This window comes from Amphiprion ocellaris, chromosome 15 (assembly GCF_022539595.1).
Source record: "Amphiprion ocellaris isolate individual 3 ecotype Okinawa chromosome 15, ASM2253959v1, whole genome shotgun sequence".
Classification (NCBI taxonomy): Eukaryota; Metazoa; Chordata; class Actinopteri; family Pomacentridae; genus Amphiprion; species Amphiprion ocellaris.
In genome coordinates this window covers 902,299-913,960 of record NC_072780.1, presented here as the reverse complement: position 1 = coordinate 913,960, position 11,662 = coordinate 902,299, and the positions used below count along the sequence as shown (strand labels likewise).

At 36.3% G+C, this 11,662-nt stretch overlaps 1 protein-coding gene across 1 annotated transcript; it reads left to right on the top strand.

Annotated features, from left to right (window-relative positions):
* The first annotated feature begins 5,492 nt into the window (after nt 1-5,492).
* LOC111568112 (cytochrome c oxidase subunit 6B1-like) lies at nt 5,493-11,645 on the top strand. Its single transcript, XM_035947836.2, has 4 exons — nt 5,493-5,637; nt 7,101-7,226; nt 9,701-9,801; nt 11,489-11,645. The coding sequence occupies exons 2-4, from the start codon at nt 7,121-7,123 to the stop codon at nt 11,540-11,542; spliced, it is 261 nt and encodes an 86-aa protein (XP_035803729.1). The 5' UTR covers nt 5,493-5,637; nt 7,101-7,120; the 3' UTR covers nt 11,543-11,645.
* The last annotated feature ends 17 nt before the right edge of the window (nt 11,646-11,662 follow it).

Sequence of the window (11,662 nt, the reverse complement as noted above, 5' to 3'; positions counted from 1 at the left end):
TACTGCTGGTGTGTTTAGACTTTATTAGAGCGTTAGAGTGAAGACATGTTGGAATATTTGGACTTTTTTTGTTTGTTCAGAGAGCAATTTCAGTGTTAGTTTTGCAGCAGTTTTTCAAAGCAACACTGGATTCAGTCTCCTTGGTCTAGATATAAACTTTTTGAGATTGTTAAATCTGGATTCCCAGCTCACTAAATGGGACTTTTTAAAGAACAGCAGGTAGAACAAGCAGCATTGTCAAGTGCTTTTATTTTAAACAATGAAGCAGAACCATAAAACAAGGCAAATATCAAATATCTTGCCTCTATTTTCAATTTCTATTAAACGGTCAGGCACCTTATCTGAACTACAACAAATAAATACACATAATTCACAAATGCATCATAAAAAGAATGTCTAAAAATGAAATGAATGTCAAAAGATTAAGAGTTCTTTTTCATTCGTAGAGGCTTTTTGGAGCTCTGCTTTTATGGGGCACAGTGACAGAATCCTCTGTGGAGACTGACAGTTGTTGTTGTTGTTGCTGTTTTTTAAACTTTGCTCTACAGAAAGCTTTAGCCCTCAAGCAATGAAGGTTTTTTTTTTTAGCAACCCCATTTTTTTCATGACCCTGTTATAGTTTATATATGAATGTTTTTCAAAGCCTCTCTTTGTGTTTACCTCCACGGCTTTTGTCATCTTTGACAGAATCTAAAATGTTAAAATGTTCTGGTGTGGATGATTTAAAGTTTTTCAACTTTTTTTTAAACAAAGAGAAATTTAAAAGCACTACATCATTACCACCCCAAACCATAAAATTTGCACTGACATTCTTGCACTGCACATCTCTGCACTTTTAAACTTTATTTTTATTTTTATTTTTTCTGTTAAAAATTTTGCCACCCTTGTATATATTGTAAATAAAACTGCTGTAACAATGTAAATTTCCCCTGGAGTGGGGAGAAATAAAGAACTTTATCTTTATCTTTATCTTATCTGTATGAACAAAATGACATTTATTGAGACAATCCTCATTTGTTACTTCATACAGCACAACTTTTTTTTCTGTCATTCAAAACTTACGATGTGTTTGAGTGAATTACAGTATGCTGGTACTTTTGCATTGCCAAAATATAGATGAGCCGGAAAAGTTGTACTTTGATCAGCAGGAAATTACAGTAAAATTGTCTCAGTCAGGCTGGTTTTAGTTTGTTGTGACTTCTATGCTTCTGTTTGAAACAAAAGCGAAGTAAACATCTTGTTTGTAGATGTGTAGTGTTTTAAATACTTTGTCCAGCAGATGATTGAAATTTTAGACAATTAGAACTATCAAAATGAGGTGCAGAATAATTGACAAATGACCAGTAAAAACCAGTAAAGTTCTAACAGTGAGGTTACTGCTGTTATTTATGTTTCAAACACAGTCTTGTGTTATCTAAACTGATTTAAACTTAAAAGGTCATAAAAAAGTTTAGAAGAAAACATTTCCATGACTGTTTTTTTTTTGTTTGTTTTGTTTTTTAGATTTCCTTATCATCTTTAGCATTAGTGTTATGGAACCATTTCAGATTTTTATCTTTTCAAGACAAACTGGTCAGAAATGATGCAAGTATAGTTTTAGTTTGACGCTGCTTTGATGTTAAAGTTTGACTTTAGAAGATTTTGAATGTTAAATAAAAGAAGGCCAAGCATGTAAGTACAAATGTGCTGGAACTTTAGTTTGAGTTTTGTATATTTTGGGACTAACTGGCTGCCAGGATGGATGTTTATTAAAGCAGCTTTTATTTGCATATTGATCTACGAACAGCTCAGGCATGAAGGTTTGAACTGTGAGTTCTGGATTCAGAAGACTGAATCACAAATAACATCCTCAAATGATCATACAGTTAAATCAGCAACTGCAAAACTGAACAGTAGAACCTTAATGTTAGGATTTATTGTAGTGCTGTTAGACTATGTTGCTTTGAACTATATGTACCAAATAAACAAGCTCTTGAGTATAATAAAATACAGTGGAATCACTATAATTGGCACCGGCATTCTTAAACAAATGTGCAGGAATTAGAGTAGTTTCACTCAATCAAAACCAAAATTCTTTTGTTCAAAATGTTTGAAGGTCCTAGTGTTTTGTTTTAATATCTGAGAGTGAATAATTCATGCATGCAATAGCAAAAAACAGTCATATCGGTCTGTTTTCATGGCTCAGAGTTTTCAAATCAGTGCAGAAAATTGACCCCAGCGTGGCATTTCTGCTGTGAAAAGGTCATTTAGAGCTTGAAGCAGATTAAAACAAACTCTGAGGAGAAATTATTTCAACCCCGTCCTTTTCTCTCCCTCTCTGTTTTCTTCACTCAGAGAAAGATACAGGCCATGACCGGCTGGCTGGATGCCTCAGAGAGGAAAACGTTTCCTCCTCAGCCAGGACCAGCAGCCAGGACCAGAACATGACACCAGGGGGCGCTGTGGCCACGATCAGGACATAAGAGGAGCAGGTACAACCAACACTTATACACACTGCTCTGTATGCCTGTTTAGGCAGATTTTTTTTTTGAATTTTTCATTGATTAATCACATGTAGTTTAATTTTTAGTCATTATATTAGAGATAACATCACTAGAAACCTCTTTTTCCCCTCATTTTTAGTTGCTGTTGCCTCATTTTTCACTGGAATTAAAAGTCCTAAACCTCTATGGAAACAGCACAACCATGACGAGCTCAGAAATGTCTTCTGTGCAGTATTATTGTGCAGGAGATATTTTACATTTTGAATTTGTTTCTGGGCTTACAATGTCTCTGGTCTGTGTAAATCAGGGCTGTCAAACATGCGGCCCGTGGGCCAAAAGCGGTCCTCCAGAGGGTCCAATCCGGCCTTCAGAGTGTAAAAATTCCAGATTGTAAACTAGTAAAACTATAAATTTAAAATAATTTCTAGACCATGACAAGTTCTTTGGATCAGAAAGTAAAATACTAGATTGTTCATTGTTCTTTTGTCATTTTTTCTTGATTTTGTTGGGGTTTTTTTGTCTGACTTTTGTCATTTGTCTCATGTTTTTGTCATTTTTGTTTCCTTGTGTTTTTTGTCAATTTGTTATCTCATTTCTTTTTTTTGTCATTTTTTGTCTCATTTGTGTTAATTTTTTGTCGCTTTGTAGCTTTTTGTCAAATTTTTTTGTTTTGTTTCGTGTCATTTTGTGTCTCATTTTTGTAATATTTTGTCTTGTTTTTGTTGGGTTTTTTTGTCCTTTTTTTTGTCAGAATTCGCTTTTTTTTGCACTAAAACAGAGGGAAGCATTTGGAGTTGGGGTTATTTATAGGTTATTATGCTGTGATTTTACTGGTCCGGTCCACTGGGGACAAATTGGGCTGAATGTGGCCCCTGAACTATGAGTTTGACATCCCTGGTGTAAACACATCCTGCAGTTCAGCTGAATTTTTGCCACGTAATCATTGGTCATAACTGAATCATTATTGGCTTCATGGTTGCATGATGAGTGGAGAATTTTAGTTTGTTTGTTGTAGAATCGTTTTGGTGAAAATTCTAATGATACATGTAGAATAAAGTGATTTGGATTAAATATGACAACGTTAAAGTTAATTTTTGTCAAGTTTTCCAATAAAACAACACATCACAGAGAATTAGTTCAATAATCATGCAACAACTCTCTGTTTTTTTACAGTTTTTGGCCTATAAATGGTGTCATTAAGATAAAATGCCTTTCAACCCCACCAGGGCGTTTGATGGTTCTCTCTTCTTATTTTTCTTCGTATTTATGTGCCTTACATGGAACCTCATTGATGATATATTCTGCATCTGTCCAGTTGTAAAACATTTGAGATGCTCTTCCTGATACAGGAGCCGTTAGGACGCACACACACACACTTGGACTCACACAGCAGACACACAGCATCAGAAGCAGAGGTTAAGAATAGATTTAAGACCTGTCTGAAATATGGAGATGTCTGCAGGAGCAGCCGGCGCCTCGGGTCAACTCAGGTTTTGTTTTTCACTGTTTTACTGTAACATGGAAGACGGTTCGTCCTTGATTTGATACCTATAAAAAATAACTCACAACTTAGAAAGAAAAAGAGAAGGAATTGCAACTTTGACCGACAAATAAAGTGGCATTTTCTGTCTTGTTTCTCAGGTGTTTCTGTGGAAGTAAAGTGCAGAACACATGAGGATGATGACAGGATGACGATGAGGAGGGTTGAAGAGGGGACAAACAGGGCTCAGGAGGTGACGAACCAGCAGACCTCTTCTCCTGAAGCTTGTAGTCGTTCAAAAGAGGCTTAAAGAGTCACAGCAAATGCTTCTTATGGTTTAAATATAAAGAATATGTTTGTAAAAATAAAAAAGGGAGATCAGACTCGAGAAATTAGATTTAACCTAGAAGAGAAAATGGCACAAATAGATTAGGAGGGGGCTGCACAGTGGTGTAGTGGTTAGCACTTACCCCTTGCAGCTAGAAGATCCCTGGTTCACGTCCCGGCTTTCCCGGGATCTTTCTGCATGGAGTTTGCATGTTCTCCCTGTGCATGCGTGGGTTTTCTCCGGGTACTCCGGCTTCCTCCCACAGTCCAAAAATATGCTGAGGTTAATTGATCATTCTAAATTGCCCGTAGGTGTGAATGTGAGAGTGATTGTTTGTCTCTGTATGTAGCCCTGTGACAGACTGGTGACCTGTCTAGGGTGTCCCCTGCCTTCACCTGAGTCAGCTGGGATAGACTCCAGCCCCCCATGACCCTAGTGAGGATTAAGCAGTGTATAGATAATGGATGGATGGATGGATGGATGGATTAGGAGGTTAATATAAATTCACAAGGAGGGAAAATATGTGGAAAATGCACTGAAGTATGAAACAGATATATGAATATTAAAGGCATAAGGACATTTTCTATCATCATTAATATATAAATGTGTGTATGAAAATACTCAAAGAAATCATGTCTACTGAACTACAAAGAGGAAAAATTCAAACTGGTGATTTATTTTCTCTTTTTTTTCCCCATTCCTAGATTTTTACTCCAATTATCTACAATATAATTATAATTTATCATTTTTTAAATGTCAATTATTTTAAATTTAATTAAAATGGGCTCCAGTCAAATATTTTTCTCCATATATCACAGTTATGAGGTGGTTAAGTCATTGTTAAAAACTGAAATTATCCCAAAAATGACAGTGTTTTGTTTTTTCACAATAATACTATGGGCAGTACACAAAATATTACTTTATGTGTGAGTTGATGTAGACATTATGCATGTTTTTTACAGTCAGGATGGAGATTAGTGCTTTTTCTTCTGCATGAATAAATGTTGCAAATATTTACTATCCCTCTGTGAAATTTGTGTAAGATTTCTTTGTCAAACTAGTCTTTCCAGGGCTAGAATGAACTTTAATGCTCAATTTTCAAGCAGGTGAGATGATGTATGATTTGTAATATTCAAATGTTTTGCGTTAAACTCATTTATTCTATTTATTTTAGCCTCAGACTGACTGTCCTGCTCGCTGCTCAGTGTGGAGCTGCAGTTCCTCAGTTCGTCCACCAGGTGTCTAAATAAACACTACGCGGCGCTGCCTCAGTTTCCCGTCATGCTTTGCGAGCTAGCGACCCTTCAGAACCGGAAGTTGAGATTATAGCGGATTTTCTGTCACAGGTAAACTGTCCTTTTTTATTTCTTAAAAGCGCAGTTTTCTCATTCATTACCGCGTCGTTAATGATTAGTTTTAAATCTGTCAGCCTTTTTTCATTTATGTGTCTTCAAATATCTGCAACTTCATGAGCTAACATCCATTTACAGCTAAACCGGATTAATATTAACTCACAGTAATTCAGTATTTACAGCTCTAAACATACTGTAGTCTTCATTTTGAACAGGTATTAATTTTATTTTTCCCAAACGGAGCTAACTGAACACACCGAGTCGTGAGATAACGACTTTCAATATCAATTTAGACCCGTCGTCTGTCTGTGTACCGAACTCCAATAGAAAAGCTGCTATTTTTCAGTATTTTTTGTGTTATCGCTAAATAACCACCTCGTAGATCAGAACTGAACACCTTACGAATCACTGTGATCTTTTTAAAAATTCGGCAAACATCACAGGAACTTGTGGAGCAAAAAGACTTGAAAAAATAGCAAAATGTAGAGTATTGTGTCATTTGCTATTCACTGCCCTGCAGTGTATTTTAGGGATGTTCATGTCTTCTCCTGCAATCACAGCTGCAACAATGAATCAAATAATAATTTTTAGATGTTAAATTAATTGCCAGCTTTGAGTTCTTTTGTTTTTTTATAAAAGAAAAAGTCAGTTCTATTATTGCAGCTTCTTAAATGTGAACAATTTCTGGTTTCTGTCCTCTATGACAGCAAACTGAATATCTTTGGGTTGCATTTGTCTTCATGGGGTTTAAAAAAACACTGATTGACAATTTCCGCCATTTTCTGGGTTTTTAGAGACCAAACAAGTCATTGATTAACCCAGAAAATAAATGACAGATTAATCCTCATCAGTTGCAGACCTGGTTGTAATACAGATTTTTCTGCTGTGTCCCATGTAATCTACGAAACAATCCCCTCAAACTTCACATAAAATGCACTTCTTAGAACCAGAATCAGTTTTATAGCCAAGTAGGCTTTCACCAGGAATTTAACCTGGTGTTTTGGTGCTTCACAGTTGACACTGACCAGTAGAGAATGTTCAAAAAAAAGATTAAAAAAAACAAGTGTTGTGTTGTAGTCAGTATACAGTAAGAGTAGCATTTAAAAAAAGAACTGAAGTATTTACATTGTGGACGAATGTGCAGTTTATTTACCTTGTAATGTGCAAGATTACACAATATGTGATGTAAACAACTTGTCATGGTCTAAGAATAATTTTAAATTTATAGTTTTACAAATTGCAGTTAATGTCATTTCTGTCATTTGTACACTTCACAAAGTCGTGCTGCGGGCCGAATTGGACCATCTGGAGAGCCGTTTTTGGCCCGCGGGCCGCATGTTTGACACCCCTGCTTTGATCTGTCCATTTACTACTCAGTTTTCTATGAAGGTTTGCATTTCTGGCATTTATTGGTTGTGTTGTCATCTCGGTGACGAGTTGTTTTTGATCCTGTGCAGATCCCCCAGCAGCTGGAAAGATGTCCGACGTGATTGAGGAGAAGCTGAAGAACTACAGGACAGCTCCGTTTGACGCCCGTTTCCCCAACACCAACCAGACCCGCAACTGTTTCCAGAACTACCTGGGTAAGCACGACAAGCTGCCTCACGCTTTCCTCAAACACACACATGTAATGTCTGTATTTATGTGGTACTCTCATGTTTTGTTGTGTCAGAACGATACTGGGAAGTTTCCTCGAGTCCAACCTGAACTTTTAGCCAAAGCAGGTAAAGATGAACGCAGGTTTTGTGATTTGTTTCTCTCTAAAGCTCCGCCTGGGTCTCTTCGCTTTTCACCACGTTTGGCTCCTTTGTGTTCGTGCTTCTGAATGTGTGAATGGAAGAAATGCAGCTGGAAGGCTGAACTGATACCTTCAGCCTTCATCAACACTCACTCGCTTTTTTTCTCATCTTAACTCTCTTTTCTGTTCTCACATAAGCTATTTGGCGCCACTGTCATTTCTACTGAGCATTTCCAATAGTGTCCTGCAGGATTTGTTGAGCTGAAACTACTTGATCTTCATCTGGAAATGTTTTGATTTAATACTTTAAGAGTTTGTCTCTGCATATATTCTTGTATATTTTTCCTCAGCAGAGTAATCTTAATTAAAAGAGTAATGTGGGTGGCTGTGAAACTTGACAAACACCTACTAAAAATATCAAATTGGTTCAGTTTACTTGGACTTGGTGTGTAAATCAAAGCTGCTCCATGTCTGCATTATATCAAATGAAAGTCGTACTTCCTACATTGTTGAATGTGTGTGTAAAGTTTGATCTTTTGAAGGTGTTCTGCATCATCTCTTAGTTTAGCAGCCACATTACGATTCTGTTTCCTTCTCAGTCTTCCTTCTAAGTCCAGTTTTTAGTGTTTTTTTTTTTTTCATCTTTAATGTTCATCAGAACTGTTCTTTTCAATGCTCTGTTCTGCAAAGTTCTCAGCATGGCTTTTTAACATCTTATTTCAGTGTCTTTGATTAAAAAAAATCCACGTATCTCTGTGATATTACACTCTAAGCCCAATTCCATGCTAGCATGATTGCATGTTGCAGTCTAAAGGATGTTAATTGTCGGTCAGAAGTGGTATTAAATTTTAATTTCTTACTGAATTTAAGCATCATATTGACTATATTTAACTAGTGGCAACTGAATATTTTTTGCAGTTTTAGGCTGCATCCACACTGACACATTTTCATTTTAAAACATTTTTAAAACTTAAGTGATACATTCAGATGAGCTTTTTGCTAAAATTGGGAAATAATCTTTGTGCATATGAACACACTGGACTCTAGTGTGAACATGAAGCAGGAAATGCTACAGAAGAACAACAGCAATGGTGAAAAGTAGAGCAGCAGAACTTTCTTAACTGCACAACAGCTGCTAGCAGAGACATCAAGGAAAGCACTTGAAATTCATGTACACCAGGGGTGTCCAACATGCGGTCCACCGGCCAAAAGCGGTCCTCCAGAGGGTCCAATCCGGCCAGATTTTAAATTAGTAAAACTATAAATTTACAATCATTTCTAGACCATGACAAGTTGTTTAGATCAGAAAGTAAAATACTAGATTGTTCATTGTTCTTTTGCCATTTTGTGTCTCATTTTTGTATTATTTTGTCTTGTTTTTATTGGGGGTTTTTTTGTCTTTTTTTTGTCTGACCTTTGTCGTTTGTCTCATGCTTTTGTCATTTTGTTTTTTCATTTTTGTCATTGTGTGTTTCCTTTTTGTCTCACTTGTGTTTTTCATCATATTTTTGTCATGTTGTGTTTTGCTTTATTCGTTGTTTTGTGTGTCGTTTCCTTTTTGTCTTGCTTTAATTTTATGTCCATTTTTTGGCGTTTTCTCGTTTCTTGTCATTTTTTTGTCTCGTTTGTGTCCATTTTTTTGTCGCTTTGTAACTTTTTTGTCAAAGTTTTTGTTTTATTTGGCGTTTGTCTCATTTGGTCATTCTGTGTCTCATTTTTGTTATATTTTGTCTTGTTTTTGTTTTTTTGTCTGAATTTTATCTGACTTGTCGTTTTGATTATGAAGTAAAATCCTTTTTACTTTTGTAAAAAGATAATTTCTTTAATGTGAACATTTTCAGAATGTACTTTTTTGCACTAAAACAAAGGACCCATTAGGAGTTGTGGTTATTTCTAGGTTCTTATGCTGTGATTTTACTGGTCCGGTCCACTGGAGATCAGACTGGACTGAATGTGTCCCCTGGACTAGAATGAGTTTGACACCCCTGATCTATGCTGAATTAACGTCTGCTAGTCGATGTGATGTCTTTGTGTTCTTCTGAAGGACAGTTGCATGATACAAGAATCATTGTTCAGGGAAGTGCATGTTCAGACAAATACAGCCAATTGTTTTGCAAAACGTCTTTGTCTGCCTGCTCACACAAAAACGCCGCCCCGGTGTTGAAACAGGCAGTTTTTCAGCAGTTTTTTCCATTTCCAACACAGCAAAAGTTGTGAGTTTTAAAATGACAGTATATGAGTGTGGATGCAGCCTTTATAGATGAGCTAAAGACTCTGTTTGTCTCTGCTGCCTGTTGACTTTCTTCCATCTCTTGACAGACTTCCACAGATGTAACAAAGCTCTGACAGAGAAAGGTCAGGACACGACTCCCTGCGAGTGGTACCAGAGGGTCTACAAGAGCCTCTGTCCCATCGGCTGGGTAGGAACACTGAATACAACTTAATACCAACAACCAGGACATGTCCACACCATGTCCAAACTGTATCATCAATATTTAAAGTTTGAATAGTGATCGATTTCACATTTTAACCTGCTGAACCCCAAAACCTGGTTTATAAAGGCATGTTAACCTTGAACTAGATGTCTGTAATTTGCTGTTTAGTCAGGAAAATTCCCCAAATCTTAGCGTGAAATCATGGTATTTGATCAAAATTGTTCTTTAGTGGTCCCTCGCCATATTCACTTTTCGCACTGGATTTTTCGCTATATCCAAGGGTTTTGCGGTATATAGTTATTTATATATATTTATTATTTGACGAGTTGAAGAACAACTCTGGAGAAAGGAAAGCTGCCTTTTATGCACTCTGCAAGTGGCAGATGCTTTTATTTTGAAACGCACAGAGAGCAGAACTATAGAACATGTGGCAGGAAGTCGTCAAACACACAACACTTCACACTCATGGTCCTGACAACAAAACACTTAACCAAAAAAATAACTCGGATGACTAAACAACAAAAAAAACAACATAACACAAACACTGTAACACTAACGTGAACCACAATAATGGCTGTAACTGTCCAAAAGACAGTAATTTTGGAATTTCTGGTTTCCAGTTGGTGGTTGTGTTTTGTCCTCATTTCATAAATGTTTGAGTTCAAGAGGTTAATTAAAACTAATTACAACTGCAAATAAATAGGATGTTAAGAAAGGTAAATGTATATCTTTAAAAACTGATGTTTGGCTTAAAAAAGCTGTTTTGCAATGTTCATTTGATGTAATATGAAACAAATCGCATGACCAGGGTTTAGTGCAGAGTCACGTGTGGGATTATGGGTAATGCAGTACGGCTACAGAGGGAAAATGTCTACATTACCAGAGAAGAAAAGACATGACCTATGAGTTTTATTTAGTTTCATATTTGTTGCCATGATTTGTTGAAGTGCGTTGTATGGCTGATTTAATACAGTGTTATTGCAATCTAGCATGTGGGACCCGTCTAACGACAAAAAACTAGCTTGAAAGACTTTTTGGAATCCGTCTAATTAGAGACATATTTGTGAAACTTTGTGTATTTCTGAAATGTTTATATGTCGTTTATTTTCATAGTTTTCACGGTGTTGGCTTCCCGAAGAGCAAATAAACGTTAAAAGACGTGTATGATGTGTAGCCTTCTATACATCAGACCGGAGGGACGAGGGACCACATTATATGTCTCAAAAAATAACCAGATTCTGTAAAAAACAATCTGAGAAGACATTAGTGCCTCAGTTATAAACAACACTCTGAGTTTGAGTTTTTGGCTGAAAGTATTAAAATATTTATAACATGTAGAGTGACTTCTTTCCAGTATCGTCAACACCTGTGGGCACTTGGAAATGTACTTCAGTTTTTGTAAAATAATGAGTGAAATTCAACTGTGTTTTTTCTTTTTTTATAATTTTCCACAGAGGTGCAGGACTTTATGTTGCAGTGAAAAATGAGCCAGAAAAAACAAACTGCTTGTAGTTCTGAACTGTCATGTTTCTCTTTGTCTCAAATCACAGTTTGTCATCTGTCAGCTGCACATTTAAAAGAAACCACAACAACATTATATCATGTATTAATTTCACATTTTAATTTTATCCATGACTGAATTTCTCTCCGTTTCTCTACTTTTTTTCTGCAGGTCCAGAAATGGAACGACCAGCTGGAGGCAGGAAATTTTCCCGGGAAGATTTGAAAAAACATTTCTCTCCTTATCTTTCTTCATCTTACTCTAAATGTGAAACATTCCCATAATTATGCACTGAAGCAACTAAATAAATGATCTAATTTTACTGTGATCCCTGTTGTACCTCTC

Coding starts and splice junctions, on each gene's coding strand:
- LOC111568112 (XM_035947836.2), top strand. CDS start 7,121: ATGTCCGACGTGATTGAGGAGAAGCTGAAGAACTACAGGACAGCTCCG. Junction 7,227..9,700: donor CTGTTTCCAGAACTACCTGG/GTAAGCACGACA, acceptor ATCTCTTGACAG/ACTTCCACAGATGTAACAAA. Junction 9,802..11,488: donor GCCTCTGTCCCATCGGCTGG/GTAGGAACACTG, acceptor TTTTTTCTGCAG/GTCCAGAAATGGAACGACCA.